Below are 20481 nucleotides of genomic sequence, written 5' to 3'. Positions count from 1 at the left end.
CTGTACTGTCCAAGATTCACATTACAAAAGGGTTAGTTCCACACAGAAGCTCAACACAAAACTCCACTTTGCTGCAGAAGAGGGCAGAAATGCAGAATGAGACCATGAACTCTGGCTCCAGCACTCTCAGTTCAGCTGCCAGATTCCCACATTCATGAGCACCCACTTGAGAACAGACTCCAGTCACAGTCCTTCACAAGGATGGTCAAAGTCACCTCGTTCAAAAACCTAAAACAGTTGCCACATCCCCAGGTTGTCACTGGACTGCCAAGGTCACATTATAAAAGCATCAGTAGTTTCTAAATATTAACTCATCTGTCAGAGGAGGCAGGAAAAGAAGAAACAAAGCACTCTTTTCAGTCTTTGTACTGCAGGCAGAGGTCTAGTTCTCTCCATTAACTGTGTACTGAACAGCAGAGACAGACAGTGTACTACTTTAAGACTCAAAAGCAAAACTCCCACCTCTTGTATACCAGAGACAAGGGACTTCATCCAGAACCCATAAAAACAAGATCAGAAATTACTACTGTTGCTTTTCAATAGGGCAAAAATAAGGAAGAAAGACAGGAAAGCAGGAGTGATCAACCATATCTACTCTCTCTTCTTGAACTTCCAGAATATTTCATAGCTCCTGTACAGACAAACAACACAGAGTAAAGAGAAGGATGAATATATCTTCAAAAGAATATGCAAAAAGATCAGTGCATCAGAGTAGACTGAACAAAAGCTAAAACTAGTAACTTGCTGCTGAAGGTAGGAAAACAGAACTTAAGAAGAATAGTTGAATTTCAGTGATTACATACCATTTCTGGAACATGGGCTATTTATTAAAAGACAAACAAGCTAAGCTTGCACAGTCCGAACAAATGTGGCTACAAAACAAAACCCAGCAAAACAAGTCAAGTTTAAAATCATTCCTATTCCCCAATGGAAATGATTATATTTTCAGCATACTCTCTAGATATTTATCTTACCCAGCACTAAAAATACCAATGCCACAGAAAGTATACAGGGCTTGTTCGCTTGCTACCAGATAGGGCTTTGAAAAACCCAAAGAAGATGATGAAGCAAGTGGGAAAGGAACCCATAGAATATAACAGCAGATGTTGACTCTTGTTGACCCTCACTCCCTACCACAGACTGCATCTAAGAAATCTGTATTTTGAAACTGGACCTACCATGCTGTGCTACAGAACAGCAGCCACAGCCTACACAGCTGTTCTGACACAGGCAGCCTGCAGATGCAGGATCTGAAATTTAAGGATCCAAACCACACTACCTCAGGTACTCAGACTTTTTAGTCATCTCAGGATTAAGCTTTAGCACAAATTCCATTACTGGTCTCTAAGGCTACTTCCACCAATTCTTGCAATTGTTTCATGCAAGTGTCCTTATTTAAGGGCATGTTTTCACTTGGCACATTAAGAGACTGTTTCTATGTCAATATGGAAACCAGAGAAATTCCAAAGTTCCAAAAAATGAAACTTGAAGAATTAAAAACAAAAAGTATTTTTTTGTTCAGTATTTCTTACTGAACTATAATAAACATATCACTTTTATTAAGTCAATTAAGTTCTGTCCAAGAACTACTGCCAGGAAACCAGCCTAAAGCCAGAGGAACTGAAGTCAGCAAGTAATCTTTCCCAAATACTTGTTTCTCTTCTTCAGCACAAATCCCATGACTAGCTGGGCCTTTTCAGCCTAGGGGAAAGCACACCAACAGGGGTTTGAGTCTTCTCAATCCACATGGTTTATGTTCACAGATTATGGCCTTTGATTTGCACCCTGTGCCATTTCACTGCTAAGTGCAATCCAAACTAGGAAGCTCACATTTTGTTTAGCTTTCCAGTTAATTCTCCAACAGTCACATCACACAGCATAGGGATAAAACAAGAGCTGAAGTACTGAAACAGCTGAGCTTAAAAAAACATTTCCAATTTATGCAATTCAAATACCACATTCAAGAACTCTTTGACTGGCAGGGCAGCTGTAATACTCACTTTCTGCTCCAAAGGAAAATTTCAGCACAGCATACACTCAGGAATATACATTAGCCTATTTCCCGTTGTCTGAATGACCAGACTAAATCCCATTCATAATCAAGGTCTAGACCTTTGAACTTAAGAAGTTAAAAATAAATACAACTACTCTTGAATTTGTATACAGAAAAAAATACTTATCTCCAAAACCCCTAATAGCGAGCTGGTGTTACGTCTTATGTGTATTAATTATTGTGTTAAGGAATACCACTGGCACTGAGAAAAAGCCAGCTCATGTTTTCATATATACACAGGTAAAGAAAAAATGTCAGCTAGCTGTCCTTAGCACATCAGGACAGCTCAACATGAATCATTACATTTACTATCATATTAGTTATGAATTAATTTAATAATAAATAATAATAACAATATATAACTTGTCAACTCCAGTAAGCCTATTTCAAGTAAATGGTGCTCTGTATGAAACCGACTGTGCTGGAAAGCAGCTTAACTTACTGCTGATCTGGAACAGATCAACAGGAGGAATTAACAGATGCACAATACCCTGCAATCATTAATTTTAACTCCTACAGCCACAGCCTTCCTGTCACAGAAAAGACCCAAGTGAAGACATGTCTGTCCCTCTCAAGAGGAATGGATTATCAGATAACCATTTGTCAAAGCTGTAAACCAGCACTGTGTACTGTGAAACAGAACAACCCAAATTAAAATAAAAGCATGAATTTTAAAATAAGCTTCCCTGATCTAAAACTAATGTTTAGCTGCTTACCATTCAGCTCCAACAAAATAATTTGAGTATTTTAATGCATTTGCCAAGAGACAACACAGTAATCAAAAGTATATATAAAGTTTAAAGCAGAGGCACTCAACTAGTTACCCCCAAAGGCTGTATTATTTTTAGACATATAGACCTAAGGCTGTATTTCCTTTAAGCAATTTGGGAGTAGGTTGAAAGTCAGGTGAATCATTTCAGCAGCAGAGCTCTGTCTCGCCATTATCACAGGCACTCCCCACAGAAAATTACAGGCAAAGAGCCAAAACACTCTCAGGAGAAACCATGGCCCTGATCTGTGCAACCCAGACTCCCGAGCCAGGCACAAGGGGCTTCTAAAGCAGACAAACAAAACCAAAACAAGTGGCTCTGCAGGCTGTATCAGCTCCTCTTCCAGCAGCACTCCCGAGCCCCAGGCAGGGAGCAGCCAGTCCGAGCAGCACAGAGGGGCACAGCAGCCCTGGCCTCCACTGCCCAGGGGCTCTGTGGCTTTCAAACAGGAGACCCTGGACTAAACAAATCTTGTGTTTTCCTCTGGTGAGACAAAAGTTTAAAACAATTTTAAAACTTTTTTTTTTGGTAGATGTAGAATGAGGCTTAAAGCACCCAGCAAAGAAACCTTATTCCCCTTTTGATGATCTGATCAGTTTCTGTTACAACAAACTGACCAGGAAAGACTGACTTGTGCTTCTTGGGCCTTATAATCACCTTTCCCAGCCATAAGAGATAAAAATCTCACATTTAAGATTACAATTAGATGTTCCAAATTTTTAACACTCTCCCTTAAGCTCTCACAACTTTGACAACTTCCTTCCTAACCTTTATGGAAAAACTTCCATAATTCTCTCTAATCATTCCAGAAAAATACAAATCCCTGTTTTATCCTCTGGTTCCTGACAACCTGCCAAAGAAAAAGCTATTCCAAATCCCCAGCATAAATAAAATTAACGCTTATGAGCAAAGACTCACACAGTTAAAACCAATGACATAAAAATACTGCCAATACCACATGCTCCAATTTTTGCTTCAGTCTCACGTAAGTGAAATGCATCAGACTATTAAACATCTTCTTTCAAAACATTTTTGATAATTAACAAACCACATTACAAAAAAGATTAGAGGACTCCTCTACGTCATTGCTAGTTATCAGAGTTTGAAGGTATTTTTGCAGTCTATAAAAATTTTTCAAAAAAGTATAAACAAAGACTAAATCAAACAAGTAGCAGTTAAAATGTAAATTATTTTTAGTAAAAAAAATTTGCCTCTCTCTATTCACATAAATCTAATCCTGAGAAAAACCAATTATAATTTGCACCAGCCTACTGTTTTAATGAATTAAGTCAGTGAAAATATTTATAACACTGTGACACTTTTTTTACTTTGACTTGAAACTAACAGAAAATAATTTACACAGAATAAAGAAACATGAGAGAATGTCGCATTTACATAGAAAGGTTGAAAGGAAACAAGAGCCAATAAAATAGTCTCTTATAACACACAAAGCATCAGAAAAAAGAGAATTATACCTCAAGAGTCACAGTTCAGTGCTCTAGTTCATTCTTTCAACCTAATATTTCCAAAAAGCAAAATCACATTTAACTGACTGCAGAAAAACACAAAAATCCAAACATTTTAAAAAGGATAAGTAGCAGCCTGTAAAATATTTCAGCAGTTTTGAGAAAAAGGTGTCTTTTAATAAAGGCCATTATATTGAGCATAACTGGCAACAAGAAAAGCTGTTCTAATATAGTAACTGTAGAATCAGATAAACAATTCCTAAATCTCATTTTATGTTGGATTATGCTGATTTGAGTTCAAGGGGACTGGGGACATACCATTCAGCCTTCACAACACAGTCCTGTGAAGATCAATGACTGCTACTGCAATGTAGAGTATTTATGGATTGTTCTTCAACCACACTGGTATGGGAACACATTGGTGTGTGTTCTGCTCACAGTGCCCCAAAGGCGCCGCGCCTTGGAGCTGCCACTGGAAGTGTTGGTGGCACAACCGTGTTTGGGCTGTGGCTGCACAGCACCTGCACAGAATCAAGGGGATCTCTCTCTCCTGCACTCAGTCCCTACCCCAGCAAGCAGGGTTGGGGGTGGGTAACAGGCTGGATGGGGACAGAGCCAGGAGAGCTGACCTGCTCTGGACAAAGGACTGTTCTATTCAACATGATGCCATGCCCAGCAATAAAAAACTGGTTGACTTTGTCCCCCAAGATGTGCATCACACACCCACCACAACACTGAACATCTGATATAACAACTTCACTTTGAAGTTATTCCATTATTTTGTACATTGAGTTTTGTTTGTTTGCTTTTAATTAAGAATGTCACATGTGGCTGTGCCAAACTTCGTACAGCACCTATTGCTTCTGCCTTAGCACACACCAAATTAACTTGGAAATTAGACCAGGCTAACACAATCTATTGTCTCTTTACTACCTTACTATCTCCTGGTGCTTATCTATGACTTCATTATTAGCTCAATCTCTTTTTCAGCTACTTCAGTCAAGCTGATTTAACTCTAAAGTCCTCCTCTTCCTTTTCTCTGAAAGACAAGCAGTGTATTTTCCCACTTTCAAAACCCTGGGGCCATGACCATTTGTTATTTCCATTTGAGCCCATAAGCATGAGCTGTGCTGCACCAGGCCACACACATTTGCAGAAGAAAGTGTTCAGCTACTCACAACACACAGAACTGATTTACTTCCACTGAAACCAAGATGATTTAGACATATTTCAGCTTATCTAAAATTTGGGTCAGGGAGAGTTGTGATTTTCTTAATGTTTCTGGATATAATCCATCTTTTTCTGAAGACCAAAGCAAAGATGAATTCAACAGTTTTTATCATTAGGTACTTACTTTCATCAAGTAGATGTTTCACTTCATCATTCTCCCCAATTACTACAAATTATCTCAACATCTTTTTATCTGCTTTTCTATCCCATGACTTTTCACCTTGGCTGTTATTTGTACTGCAACCCAAGACAGATGTCCTTGCTTCCAGCTTTCATATGTTTATTAATCAACAGTATTTCTGGAAATTGTAATGCTGCTCTACTGCTTTCTTATCTTTTGTCTGCATCAGAATTGGAATTGCTCTTTCTCAAATTGACAGATCATCTTATACTCCTCCTTATGTCTTAAGAGAGACCCTAACAGCCTGATTTCTTGGCTTGTAGAAGTTATGCTGTTTTTAATTCACTGGCTTCCATTCCAGAGAAGGAATGTTACCAAATTCACATTAATTTTAATCAAAATTTAATTTCAGATTTTTCAAGCGCCTCCTTATTAGTTTAAATCTACTCTGAAGAAGGCATTTCAACAATTTCCACCAGTTGCTGGAAGAAAAACACGTCCCAAACATTTTTAGATCTTCAAGAGCTACAAATCCTATATTTTTGTCCCTCTAGAAAGCAGCTTCCCAAGCCCTCAAATTCTGTCAAGCAGCATTCTCCATCGCTTCTGCTACTTGCTAAAAAGAAAAGAAACAAGCCCGCAGACACTGTTTATTGCTTCATGCAGATAGGGAGTTCTTGTCCTCTCTCTTTCACCCAAGACATTCAGCTGTGTGATTACACACCATACCATCTTTAGGGAATACAAAAGAAGGCTCAAGCATGCAGACATGTCCATGTGTGGGGAAAGATCATCCCTTCCCAGCATCCCAAGGTAGAGGACTGCACAGCTCCTCTGATCAGTCACAAACAGAACACAGACTGAGACATTTTCTGCTGTTTTGGGAAACAAAACTCACGCAATTCCATCAGCTGAAGTATGCTCACTCGTAGACTACTAGCCTGTGCTTACAGGCAAGAGTGACCAGCCAAACTACCTATTGAAGGCAGAATTTTTAATGCTCAGGCTTTATGAGGAAGAAAAAAAAATTACCTTGGTGATCTGGTTTGATCATCCACAGCAATTTATGGAATTTGTACTATAACTATACCAAATGCTGAATTCAGAATATATAAAGTATCAATTATTCACAGAAATTAAGTCTTCCTTTACTGAATAAACAGCCTGTAAAAGTGACAGATAGTTCTGTAAATGAAATGCATCACATTCTAGTATTACACAGCACTCCCACACACAAATATCTCTATCATATCACAGTTCAAGAGTGACAGCTGAACAAAGTTACCTAACCACAATGACTCTTCCAGACCTTCAAAACAATCAATATTAGGCCTTATAAAACCCTTCAATATTATATATAGTATTGGAACATCACTGCCTGCCAGCAACTGGCAGTTGTCAACAGGAACAGGTTATAAATAATACTTGCCTCAAAAAGGCTTCCAGCTTACTTGCTGTGCTACAGCCCAATCAAACAAAAACCTTTTTAATGTTCTGAAATGCAAACTTTATTCATGCCCAGATCTAGGGAATGAAGGACTGGACATAGAAAAGTGGTAACTGCAAAAGAATTCAAGAACAAAACAATCCAGCTTGCACATCCAGCTGTCACTGGTAGCCTTTCAAGGTAAAAACTAAACAGCAGTAAACCAATTTTATTCCAATGTTCCACAAAACTCCTAAAGGGATTCTATTTAAAGCTCTAAACAATATATTTGAAGAACAATACCAAAAATTCTGGAAAAACCACAAAAGTTAATTCCATGGTATTTTCATAAGGCTGCAAATAGTTTATTTCATGTATTTAGTTTTACAAAATCAAGAAAGATAACTCCACCACAATGTACATATACCACATAGTGAAAATATTCCAGGCATCAAAGGATTCCAACCTACCAACAAAAGCTCTAATGAAACTGCTGGATGGAAGCTGAAGCCAGTCCGATGAAAACAAAGGACAGTGATGTCTGACTAGGACTCATCTTCCTGATCCCACTCAATGGTCAGCATACCAATGGTTAACATTCATGCTAAGAGGACATTTTTGTTTTGAAGATGCATGAACAATGCACAGAGACAACCAGAAAAGGCACAGATGCAACCTATAAACAGCATATAATTATACAATACCTTTTAGCCCTTAACTTTGCAAGTGCTATAGATGCACAGTCTCTCCACTAATGTTCTATTAAAAAAAAACAACAGAAATCTTCCAGTATCTTTTTGTGTAGAAAAATCCTCCAACAGCCATCTTCTATAAGAAGATTAATAATTATATTTGGAGACATAAGGCAGGTTTTGATCTCTGCTTTCCTATCCCCACATGTTGTTGTTCAAACTGTATCTGCCAGCTACCTCTCCAGTGGCAGGCTTTCAGCTCAGATCCATGCCTCTACCAACAAGGCAACATGAAGCATAAACACTCTTGCAAAACCCCAATCTAATATTGCTTATACAAATGGCAGCAACCAACAGCAGCAGTGTTGATACCTGGTTTGCTCTTCATATCATTTTGGAAGAGGCCTACATGTTTCCCCAAGACAGGTAAGTTTAATAGGTACCACAAACTAAACTATTTCATACCAAAAACTATATTTAAAAATGAGAAGGATCTATTGATAATTTTTTCTTCCAGATATGCCCCAGGGCACGACAGTTCCATGCACTCATTGTGATTATCTGCTGCATGCTCAGCTGTTCTCAGTACAGTACAATTATTAAATTACAACCTTTGTGATATTTTTCAATGCCACTAACTGCAGCAGTCACCACAAATATTTTGATTATAACCCATAAAATCAGGATCTCCTAAGTCACATTCCACAAGAATTCGGTGTGATTCACCAACTTCTGTCTTCAGCACAACCACAGCTTTTTTAATCCAAACTCATCAGCAACTCTGTAGTACATGAACACTAATATATGACATGTTCAAAGAGCTAACAAAAAACAAGTTTAACCTCTTAGGTACACAATTCATCCAAAGCATTTCATTTGAAACAAGAAACAAAAAGGGCTGGAATATAGATAGGTATAACTGGCCAAGACAGCTTCAGTAGTAAACAAGCCCCCAAAGCAGATGGTTCATGTTTCTGACAAAACACACCTCAGACTCAGGGCTCAGACACTTGGTCAGCTGAGCAGCAGCAATGAGAGGATTACATGAGTACAGTACACGTTCACAACACAGCACCAGCACAGCTTCAAATGACTCTTCCATGCACCATCAAAGGATTACACCATTTACACTTCACCCGTCTCTTCATTTGTGCTTAATTATATGTAACCTTTGCAGTACAACCATTCATTCGACAAAACATTAGTCAGTAACTTTACAACTGAGGTACCCCGATGTGAGCAAGCAGCTGTGTGGAGCTTGCCAGCTGGGGCAGAGTTCAGCATTCGTGCAGCTCTCCCAGGCTGGCTCATGCCAAGAACAGGCTGCAGTGCAGGAACCAGGAGCTCACGTCTCTGGGTGTCTTTTTTAAATGCTGACACACTCCTAGAAAAGCAACTCTAGTTTCCTCAAACAGACAGCTTATTACTTCCTCAGGCAAGGGACTAACTGGTTACTCATGTGTGTGGGTGCTGATTAGGTATTGGGTATTTTGGATTAACCTGTCACTGTCTAAGGCCCACCTTACATGCTGAAACAAGACAAAATTGAGATGCCCCATCAACATGAATCTCCAGAATGGGCATTTTTTTTCACAAACAGTCTACCCTCAAAATGTACAAAGACCCACAGACCTCAATGTTAGATGACATCTCTACTTACAAGTTCACTTCAGAAAAGATATTTTAGTAATTAATTTAGCCTGGGTCATTAAGCTATGCTTGCACTTGGAAATCTACCAAAACAACTTCCAGAGGAATCACATAGGTGAATCTAATTGGTAGATTTTGTATTTTTTCCAGAGCAGAATAATTATGGAAGCATGAATAAACCTGGAGTGACATGCTAGCAATAAACAAGGTCAAAATTTGTTTATATTGAAACTCACTTACAGAAGGTCACTCTTTTGCAAAGGAATGAGATTGCACAAGAACCTTGGGAAATGCACTTCGCAACAAAAGAAACTGCCTGAACAGAGTTCAGGAGTGTGCAAATAGAAAGTGTACACACAGAAAGAAAGAAAAAAAGCTGCACAGAGTGAATGCTCAGACTGTCTGACACAGAGGTCCCAAGCACACGGCACAGTCACCTCTGACACACTCATGGCAGCTACAAAGACAGCTGCAAGCTCAACAGAATACGGACACAAACAGGAATCAGCTACAAAAACAGGCGAGTATCACTGCTTTAACTACTGCCTTCTGGCTTGCTTCACAGGTTTTTAGTACTAGCAAGCTACTATAAACAATCTCTCTCTCTTAGTGGTTAAAATAGCTGAATTAAGCAGAGAAAGTTTTAAAATAAACGTCATTAATTTATATCACCGGAAAGGAATAGACTCTAAAACCTCATTATGCACACAACTGTGTTCTACACACAACCCACACTGCTAGTCAGTAATTAAAAAAAAGCCCAAACTGTACCTCAACATACATTGCCACCAACTGTCTTTGAAGTGATTCTTCAGCTCACAAGAAATACAAAGTTTGTCTTCCCCAGCTCACCAGAATTTTACAAATTGGTAAGTCAACTTAGTCTAAACCAATAAAACCAATATAAAAAAACTACATAAGGAACACATTGTAGGTTCACTATTGTCAGAAATTAAGTCAAAAAACTTTCTTCACATAAATCCAAACCACAGTAAGTGCAAATTCCATATGAGATATGTACATCAGACAACAAAATCAGATAGCCACAAGAGGTTTATTGACACATTTCCTTTGGGCTTACTCTTCTTCAATATTTGTTGAAAATTCAATCACATTTTTGTAAAACAAGTACTACATCCATGTAGCTCAATTAAAAAGACCATTTCTTTTGAAGTGAGACACTAAATAATCTCTAAGTGACCAAAAAACAACATCTTCTTCCCATCAAATATTCTTACAAATGAATAAACACAACTGAACTGCACCTTGACTATTGGGCTCCTTATGTTTGGCATATTTGCTCTCTTGAATATTTGTGTCCCGTGGCACCAGCAAATTCCTTTTTGGCTAACTCAGATATGCAACACAGTTCCCTGACATGGTGTATATTGTCCAGGCCTTCCACACCTCAAGTGGGAAAACTTTTGCACTATCACTTTTATTTTCATGTAAATTTTTCCTCTAGGCCTATGAAGACTCCATCTGAACTTGAAATTACCCAAAGTTGAAAACATTTAGGATCACATAAGTTAAGTAACTACATTGGGTTTAATCTACTTGCTTAAACTGCTGTAATCTTCCTACTTGAGTTTTCCCAAATAAATACAGGCACTAAAGAGTAAGTAAGTGGAGATGTTAAGTGGCCCATAAAACTTATTAAGATCAAAGTGATAGGTTTAGCAAGGTTGATACAACATAAACCTACTAATTTTAGAAACTCCTGGTGACCTTCCAAGACTAAACCATGGACTTTTTTTTCTTCAGATGTTTTAAATGTCAATGACATTTAAGCTAGATAGCTTCCTATCAGTCTTAAGACATGAAGACCCTTAAATACACAGCCACATACAGAGAAGATTCCAATGACACATCCAGTGACAACTGGAGCACGTCTAAAGAATAAGGCTGGCCAGGCTGTAACATCCTGTTCCCACTCTGTTCATTTCCAGTAATATAAGCCATGTTTAAAATTGTAAAATAAAACTACTTCTTCTGGAGAATCACAAGACCATAAAGTAATACAGGCACAATAACGTTAAAACAAATGCAGCATTATGAAAAGACTGGCAAAGAAGATGTCCAAAGGCAAACAGTAATGCAGGGCAATATGGAACTGTAGAAATCCTTACCAAAAAGCAAAGCTTTGTCCAAACATCCAAGGCATTAAAGCAAATCCTGAGACCTTTACACATCTTTAGTCACAACCAAAGAGGCTCACAAACACCAATACTTCCCCAGCAGCAATTTACAAATCCAACTTCCAAATAGGAAAAGGTGACACAATTTGTTTAGTGCCGGGGCTAAAATAAAGACATTCTAAGTTTTAGGCCATTGCTCTTGCCAGTAAAGAAAGACACAGCGTAAGAAGCACCAATGTTAGAGAAGCAGCCCAGCATAACACAGAGGGCTGGAGAAGAGGTAACAAACTCGGGTGAGTGGAGACCAGAGAAAGAAAGCACAGCTTCTAGTCAGGTTCTCGTTTAAGTGGAGACAAGGAGTTTTGTTGGGTTTTTTTAATGGTACAAAATCCTATTTCACTGAGATGACATATCAAGCCCATACTGGCTTTCTGTCCAGCATTCTTTCACTAATACCATTGCCATAATTGTGCAATTGTATCCACATTTAATCACTTTATAGCTGAACACTGCCTCATTTTTGTCCTTTTGTACCCCTACTGTAAGAGTAGAATGAAGGAACGCACTATTAAGTTTCACGATATTACACACGGCCTTTACATTCATTCTACCAGCAATATTTGTATGATAATAAAATCTCAACAACTCTCGTGTCAGAGAGCAAAAGGCAAACAACCTCCAATACAGATATGGGTTTATCGTTATCTAGATGGAAGCATGTTTTTTAACATAACACAAGCCACTCCTGAATTTCCTTCCAGAGCTTCTGAAAAGAAAAATGCTATTTACCATCCTGAATTTTACACGAACAAGTCTCCTATACAAGTGCGATTAGGAGTTCATGCCCGAGCTTTAAGTAAGCTGATCACTGCACGGCAGATTTAAATTTTCACGCTCATGACCATTAACTTACTCTTTCCTTCACTCACTAAGCTCACAAAACGTCAGGTCAGGAGCCCTTATTTTGAATCCCATCCGCATGGTACCGGTGTCAGGGGATAAGGCAAGGAGAGGCAAGCCCGCCTGCTCCGGCCCCGGTAGCGGCTGTTTGCTGGCTACCGGCTCCGCACCGCGCCGGGCCCGGGGCTGCCAGCGCGGGGCCTGCGGGGCCGAGCCCGGCCGCGCTCCCCGTGCGGGCCCAGGAGCCGCGGCCGAGCACCGGGGCCTGCGCGCCGGCCGTGCCGCCGCTCCCCGGGAGAGCCGCGGCGACCCCCACACACCTCACCGCGCGGCCCCGGCACTCACCGAAGTCGAGGAACTGCTTGATGGAGAGGGGCGAGGGGGAGAAGCGCGAGTAGTACTCGATCTGCTTGGGGATGGGGTTCTTGAGCAGCGCCCCGCACAGCCGCATGGCGCGGCCCGCCCGCCTCCGCTGCGCTCCCGCCGGCGGCGGCTCCTCCCGGGCGCGGCCGCTCCGCGCTGCCCGTCGCGCTCCGCGGCCCGGCCCGGCCCGGCGGGAGGGGCGAGCGCCGCGCACGCGCACGTGGGCGCGCGGGGGCCGGGGCGGGGCGGCCGCGTAAGGGGAGCGGAGCGCGGGCCGTGAGGGCAGTGCCGGGAGTGCCGGGGCCTCCGGGGGCACTTGGGGTCACAATCGCTTCCTTCAGCCAGGTTGGACAGGGCCTGTGGGGTCAAAGAGTCCAGCCTGTGGCCGAACACCACCGTGTCACCTGCGGCGCTGAGTGGCACGTCCAGTCTTTCCTTAAACGCCTCCAAGGACGGTGACTCCACCACCGTGTTGTCCACAAAAATGGGATTCATGACCTGCTGTGTGACATGCCAATAATAATACTGCCGAGGGAGATATTATTTTATTTCAGGGTCGCACAAGCTTGGGTGCTAGGTTGTATTCCATGAATCACGGACACCATCAAAACTTTTTACTAATGATAGATTTTAGCAAACAAAAGAATTAGTGGTCGTTGGCTACAAGTTACGTATCTCTCTTATGAATCAATATTCTATTGGTTGATGATTTTCTTGCCTGTCATGCTAATTAGCTCCCTTTAGTACAGTGGGTTTGCTGGCTCGGTGGTCAGCGGGTCAGTGGTCCCAATCTCCCCTGGCCAGAATTACCTCTGACCCAGCTGCAGCAGATTTCAGCCCAAGAGTTGCCTTTATTAGTTTCTTAATGTTGGGAGTGCCGCCAGATGTCCTTGTGGCCCATAAATTCTGCATTCTTTGTGTCCATGTCAGGAGGCATCCTTCTCCCCAAACCTTGTTAACCTCCCTCTACATCTGAGATCGTGACAGCATGGCAAACCCTAAACCTTAACAAGGAAATTCTAGCAATAAGTTGTTTTTCTGACAGCTGGACATCACTTAGAGCTTTCTTGCTTGCTGCTATCTGTTTCACAGATTAAATCTCCCTCTTGTTGATTAATCTTGAACATATACCAAGGTCAAACATCAAAGACATCCTTTCTTGAGCAAATTTTATATATTCCACATTTTGCGACACCTTTTGCAGTCTATTGCATTATCTAATCACCCCTTCTGTGAAGGAATTCCTTCTGATGCCCAACCTAACCCTCCCCTGGCAGTTTAAGACTATGTCCTCATGTCCTGTTGCTGGTTGCCTGGAGAAGAGCCTGATCCTCACCTGGCTACACCCTCTGCTCAGGTCTTATATGGAGCAGTTAATATATCTATCTGTCCATAAGACAGCATCTGCCCAGCTGGCTTCCAGCCAAAATACAGCCCTGGGGTATCCTGCAGGTGTGAGGCTGGCAGAACAAAGTTCACTAAGTGTGATATTAGGTGAAATTTTCCGAAAAAGTCCCATTTTTATCTCAGAAAGCATCTGAATACTATTAAATTAATTTTGATGACTAGAGTAAAAAGTGAAGCCAGTTATTAAGGAATCAAAATGGTCACTAACAGGTTTTTGCTATGATGTGGTTTAGGTACATTTTTAGACAAATAACTGGTGACCAATTCCTTATTTTTCTCCAGTGAATTCAATGTAAACTTCAGCAGGTACAAGATAGTATTACTCTAATTTTATAACTGACTTGCTAAAGAAACCAGTACTCTTCAGTTATTGGAAGTCTCTCTCCATCCTTTCTATCATGATTATCCTTACAGAATGTGAGACAGAGAAATCCTGACCTAATGTACAAAATAACTGAAAAGCATTTTAAAATCACTTCAATTGCAGCTTATAGGAATGACTAGCTTGAAGAGGCATACCATGTAATCAAGACTGACAAAATGAAACATCTACTGTAATTCTGAAGCTTTTTTGGCAGGTGAGGAAAAGTGTTTTAAAACTTATGTTATATACTCACCAGGATTTGATTGTGATTCATTTACAGCATAGCTCTGAAATCAGCTGCAGAATTATCTGCCAGAAAACAATATCTTTTTTTGTTAAAGACAGAACGTTTCCCAAATTAAGATGAAATTAGCAACTTAAAAGGATGATTCATTATCAACATTTAAACCACTTTATTTTATGTATCTTTCACATTTTAAGTAATTCTAGTGTGATTTCAGCTTCAAAAAGTAGCACGACAACAGTTAACTATTGAGTTGTCTTTCTAAATACAAAATAATTTTCACATTATAAAGCGTCACAGCATCATTTTTTTTGGAAATTTCTTAAACCTATATTAGCCAACCCATGTAAAAATTTTGAATTGTTTTTTTCTATGGTGATACAGTCTAAAACCACAATGAGGACGTGCACAAAGTCTCTGCAAAACAGAGATGTGCTCTTCTCATCAAACACACTCCCAATAGTTTCTCTCAACTCTGCAGAAACCAATGACGTAACCAACAGAATTGTCCAAAAACTGTTCAAACAAACACTTTAGAGACATTCAAATCCCAGACCCTCACGGCTTAAGAAGACTGCAAGATTTGCTTGAGAGAACATAAAATGCACATGTGAAAGGCTATGGTTTTAGCAATGCAAGGCAGCAGCAAGCATACACATAAATCTAGTTCTTAAACTGTCTGCCTAAATAAAGAGAAGTTGGTGGCATAAACCATACAAAATACAAAATGTCACTGGGATCAATAGGTTTAAATTATAAGCTGAGTTTTGCTTTTTGGGCCTGTTGGATTTCTCATACCTAACACCTTCCTTCTTTATGTATTTCAGAACATATCTGGTGCAGAAAAGCTTCCTGAACTCATTCTGTGAGAGCCCCCCTGCATCTTTGTTTATAGGTTAAAGAAACTTCTATAGGCATACAGGAAAGGAATTATTTACTCCTTAAGAAAATAAAATTTTAACATTGATAATGCCTAACACTGCTGAATTTCTCTCATGTTTTTCTCATCTCTTTTATTGAGGGTACTATTTTCATATTTTCCACTTAGATTCAAATCTGGAATAACTAGAATTAACCAAAGGATCAAAGATGACCCTCTTTTACATGACATTTAGTAGCCAGAACAACTTAGTCCCTTGTTCAGTTAAAATCTGTGAGCACATAGGCAACTGCAAACCTCAGCACCTGTTTTAGGGTGAATTAGGGTCTTGGTATGGACTCTTTTCAAAACTCTGCCCTGAGGACAAGATGTCTGTGGTGTCCTGGCCCAGAGAGCACCACCCAACCCTCGACACATCAAAGATTCAGTTTTGTTGGGACATCATTGTGACAAAGGAGATGAATAATTAAATCTGAGTAAACAATCTTGCCTTAATAATTTTTCTTGGTTTTCTGTGTTGGAGTTGGTATAAAATCAATGCTTCTGACTCACAAACCACAGAAACTTTGAGAGGGAAAAGCATGATATCAGGTTTTGGTGCAGAGTGATTCCCTAAAGCAAAGGAACTGATGGAGAATATTTGCAAAAGCAAAGCTTTTTGGTGTTTCTTACACTCAGAAATTTCAAGCACTGACTGTTGACCACCAGATTCAGTACTTAAAAATTGCCTCCCCTGGGTTTGTGTTTTAGCTGTGATGGGAGGGAAGGACTGTGTACCTAATAACAGTGTAAATGGAAGAGCCTTTGCTGCTCCTTGTATGGGACTTGTATTTATATGTTAATACAGTGGAGCCAGGGGGATAAATAAGAGACCCTTCTATGACTAGTAACCAGAAAATTAAGTTACCAGAAAATAAATTCACCCTAAGTTTCTTAGTGCTTAGTTAAAATTAGAAATTCGCTCCTACAGAAATTTGTAACCAAACTTGGTATGGAGATTTTAAAATACACATTTTTGTTACATTTTCAGCTTGTTCTTTCTGTACCTTTATATTACATGCACTTGTTTTCAGGGATCAAAGCTTTTTGCCTGTAGTATTTCACCAAATTAACGTTTATTCACAGTAAAAATTTCAGACCTTTAAAACACTAGAGCCATAATCTCCTTAACAAAGCTTGGTTTATTTCACTGCAGGATACACTGTAGTAAGTCTATAAAGTAGCTGCAGGGGATTCAGCATAATGAACTTCTTTGTGTGGATGTCAAAGGAAGGGAAAAGTAATGCTAAACTATAAACCAAGAAAACATGGTTATTAGTGTATACTCGACACATTAATTTTGTGGAATTCGGAGTAATTTTTTTTCTTTTTGGCCAAAAAAAGAAACCTGTATTGAAGTTAATATAACCCCTATTTCTTAAAGTTCAGAAGCACTCATTGAGAATGGGGATAATATAATTGAAACGTGAACAATAAAAAGAATCGATAACAGCTATTTGGAGAAAATTTACACTGAAAATTATAGCTCTAAATTAATTCTTACAAGATGACAGAAAAATCAGCATAAATACTAGTGTAGGGTGATGTTTCACACAAATTCCTGCTCTTCACAGTACTAATATCTGTCAATAACCCCACTGTATTTTCCTACCTGCCATTATATGCACTCAAGGGTAGTTTCAAGCAGTGGCTCAAAGCCACACTGGGAACACATGGGGTGAGAAAGGGATAAGGTTCCTTACTGAAGCTTTCCTGAACTTCAAAAAGGATCTGGTTTTATGTTTAATAATTTTTTACTTCGTAGTATTTGTGCACTCCAATTGGTAGCTTTGGAAGGAGTGTTACCCACAATGTTCAGAAGATTGATAGCTATTGCATTTGGGAATGTGTGTGTAGTATTATCTCTTGTTGCTACCATAGTCAACCTTTTCAGCCATTCTTGTCTATTACCCAAGAAAATAAGGTGGTTTTACCAAGTTTTTTTTGCCAGAAAAAACTGATAGTTACTGCTCTTAGTGTTCCTTACTTGCAGTTTTTTAAAAGGAACCATTTGGGACTATCAAAGATTGCACTTTGCAAATCTAAGAGCTGGGAAGTTGGAGAAAGTCTTGACTGTCTTTACAACCTAAACTACCATGGCTTGTCAAATTGTTTATAATTCCTGATTCAGATGAGTTATGGTTTTTTAGAGTATGCACTCCACAATTTCTTCAATTACAGAGCTGTGCTCTGTAATTTGCTTTAAAGTAAAGCTGGTGCCACCAGGGAGGTGATGTTGGTTCTGTCAGATCTGTCAGACACCATCTGTGTGTCCAGCATTAAAAGATAGACCTACATTACTCTTTAATAGCAAAACACCATTTCATGTCTAAAGGGAAAAAAGATATATTATTTTCTTTTGAAATATTTAAGACACACAGAAGAGAAAATTCTTGCCATTGAGATAACTGAGAGTAAATGCAGAGAAAAAGAATGTATTTGTATCCGTACTGCCATGGTATTTTGTCCTGCCTTTGCCATAAAGGAACCACTGGAACCAGTGAGACAGAGCTATGACTGAGTGGCACAGAACCACACCAGAATAACCCCTTCCCTATAAAACTGTCTTGATGCTTCTTTTGCCATTCAAATGTACAAAAAACCCCACAGAAAGGTCCTAACTTGCATCTAAAATGTGCAAAACTGAATCTAACCAGCAGCCACTACACTTGTACCAAGGATTTACATTTAATCTTCTTTTCCAGAAACAGCTTGAAAAACACCAGCTGAGGAAGAGTCACTAGTACATAAGAAATACAACTTTGGGTATTGTATTAGATCCTGTAAAATGGGATAGACAACATACTTTGAGGAGGAGGACAGCACTAGTTTGGCATTAGTTGGAGAGGAGTGCCTCTGAAGTAAGTTGTTTCTCTTCCTTTGCTAGGGTGTCTCCCAGGGGAAAACTCAAAACTTTACTTCAGATTGAGTTGCTACCACTCCCTGACATGCCTTTGTCTTTGACAGATATAATCTCAGCACCTTTTTGTTTGCAGAATTGAAACCTGTAGTAGTCTTGTGAGGAAAAAGCTGAAAAGCAGTTATCTTGCTACATGAAGTTTACCATGCAGGAGGAGGAGTTCTCATATCCTCAGATAAATAGAATAAAATCTGCTATCTAGGGGAGCAGGGTTGAATTGTCTTGGCTCTGAAAATTTTAACATGGAGATAAAAATGCACTTTTTGTTCATTTTGCATAGCAGATTTTTTTTCCATGCACTCAAATCTTCAAGAGGAAACTGCCCTTTTTGTTTGAAAAATACCATAATTTCACAGAGAGTTGTTCCCATCTCTGCTGGTACTTGACACGCTATCTAGCAGGCTTGGATAAACAGGTTTCTCAGGACTTTCACAGCTCTGCCATGTAAACTGTCCTGAAACTGAGGTTTTTTTATTTCACTGCAACCCATGAGGTGAGAACTAAAGCCTCTAGGAAACACCACAGTTCTTGTAGAAGCATCAAAGCATTCTTCTTTGAGAATCCACCAATTTCATTGGATTCCTTAAGTAAAACAGCATAAAAGGTTCAACTCCCATAAAAACTGGGAAGAAGAGCTGTCATGCTTGTCATTGTGGAGCTTTCTGAATGTTAAAAATCTTTCAGAGTGTAATTCCTGCTCCTGAACTGCACTTTCTAGAGGAGCCTCTGTGCCAAGAGACAAGTTAATAAAAAAATCTGAGTCCAAATACACACTTTGTAATGAACCATCAGCCATTTTCCTCTCAAAAACCAACCAAACAAACAATATTAGGGAAGCATAAGTGCATTTTCAGATTGCCTCCTCTTCCAGATCTTGGCAGTAGAAAATGTGTTGAGAAGAGTCCCTGTTCCAATAGCAACTCTTCCTTTAGAGAACAGTGATGCATCACTTTGTTCCTCTGCATTGATCAACCTCCTTTTTACCCCATTACATTTCCTTGCATCTCATGCACCAAATGCTAGAAGATTTATAATTCAGTGTCATATCAAGTGCCTTTCTGAAATCAATAAGGATTACATGCACTAGAATACTTTTATATAACACACATGCAATTGCAGTGGGTTTGGGTATCACATTTGTCTGACCTGATATGTTTTGTTAATCTCCAGTTGTTACTGTGCATTGGGTTTTTTCACCCTATAGATTTACACATGAATTGGTGGGTATTTTAGTCTTTATTTAAGATCATGTAAAGTTTAAATAAGTTATTATAGTTTCTCCAATTTTTTTTTCCTGTTAAAAACATTTTCCTGCAATTGTTCAGCCAAGAAGCTTTTATTATTCACATTTTCACATACTCTTTTTATTTCATACTGATTTGAAAGTGCACAGTAAAGAAACTGAACTAGTTTACATAACTCAAGTTAAACATTGTATTTAACCTTTTTGTGACATCCTGGACTTCAAATATATACCTCTTGCTGATACTGTTTTTGCTGGATTCTGGAGTTTCTCTTCCCTGTAAAAAGCAATATATATTTTGCTTGATTTTCTGTAATAGTGTGCACACTGTAGCTCACAGACTGCTCTAGATGAGAAAATAGGTAAACATAGTATTATGTCTATGTACACTGACATAGGAAATTAGCTCTAAGCTAAACAAAAACTTGTCAGAGTTATAATAGCGCTAGTTTTGGGTTAGAGATAAGCTTTTCTGGCAAGTATTGTACAGGAGTTCTTGTATCATGACCCATCCAGTTCCTCGTAATAAGGTGGAATCTCATTAGGATGCAATTAGAGTTGCTCAAATCCATGCA

The 20481-nt window shown here is 39.4% G+C and overlaps 1 protein-coding gene across 1 annotated transcript in view; it reads right to left on the bottom strand.

Moving 5' to 3' along the window:
* The window catches only part of PDK3 (pyruvate dehydrogenase kinase 3), a 49723-nt gene extending 36727 nt beyond the window's left edge, over positions 1 to 12996 (bottom strand). Inside the window, exon 1 of the mRNA XM_056505607.1 lies at positions 12792 to 12996. Coding sequence (XP_056361582.1) covers positions 12792 to 12897 — 106 coding nt within the window. The 5' untranslated portion in view covers positions 12898 to 12996. The remainder of the gene's footprint in view (positions 1 to 12791) is intronic.
* Positions 12997 to 20481: the final 7485 nt, after the last annotated feature.

The sequence above is a fragment of the Oenanthe melanoleuca genome, chromosome 1, assembly GCF_029582105.1.
Source record: "Oenanthe melanoleuca isolate GR-GAL-2019-014 chromosome 1, OMel1.0, whole genome shotgun sequence".
NCBI classification, from domain to species: Eukaryota; Metazoa; Chordata; class Aves; order Passeriformes; family Muscicapidae; genus Oenanthe; species Oenanthe melanoleuca.
This window is presented reverse-complemented; position numbering and strand designations above follow the sequence as displayed.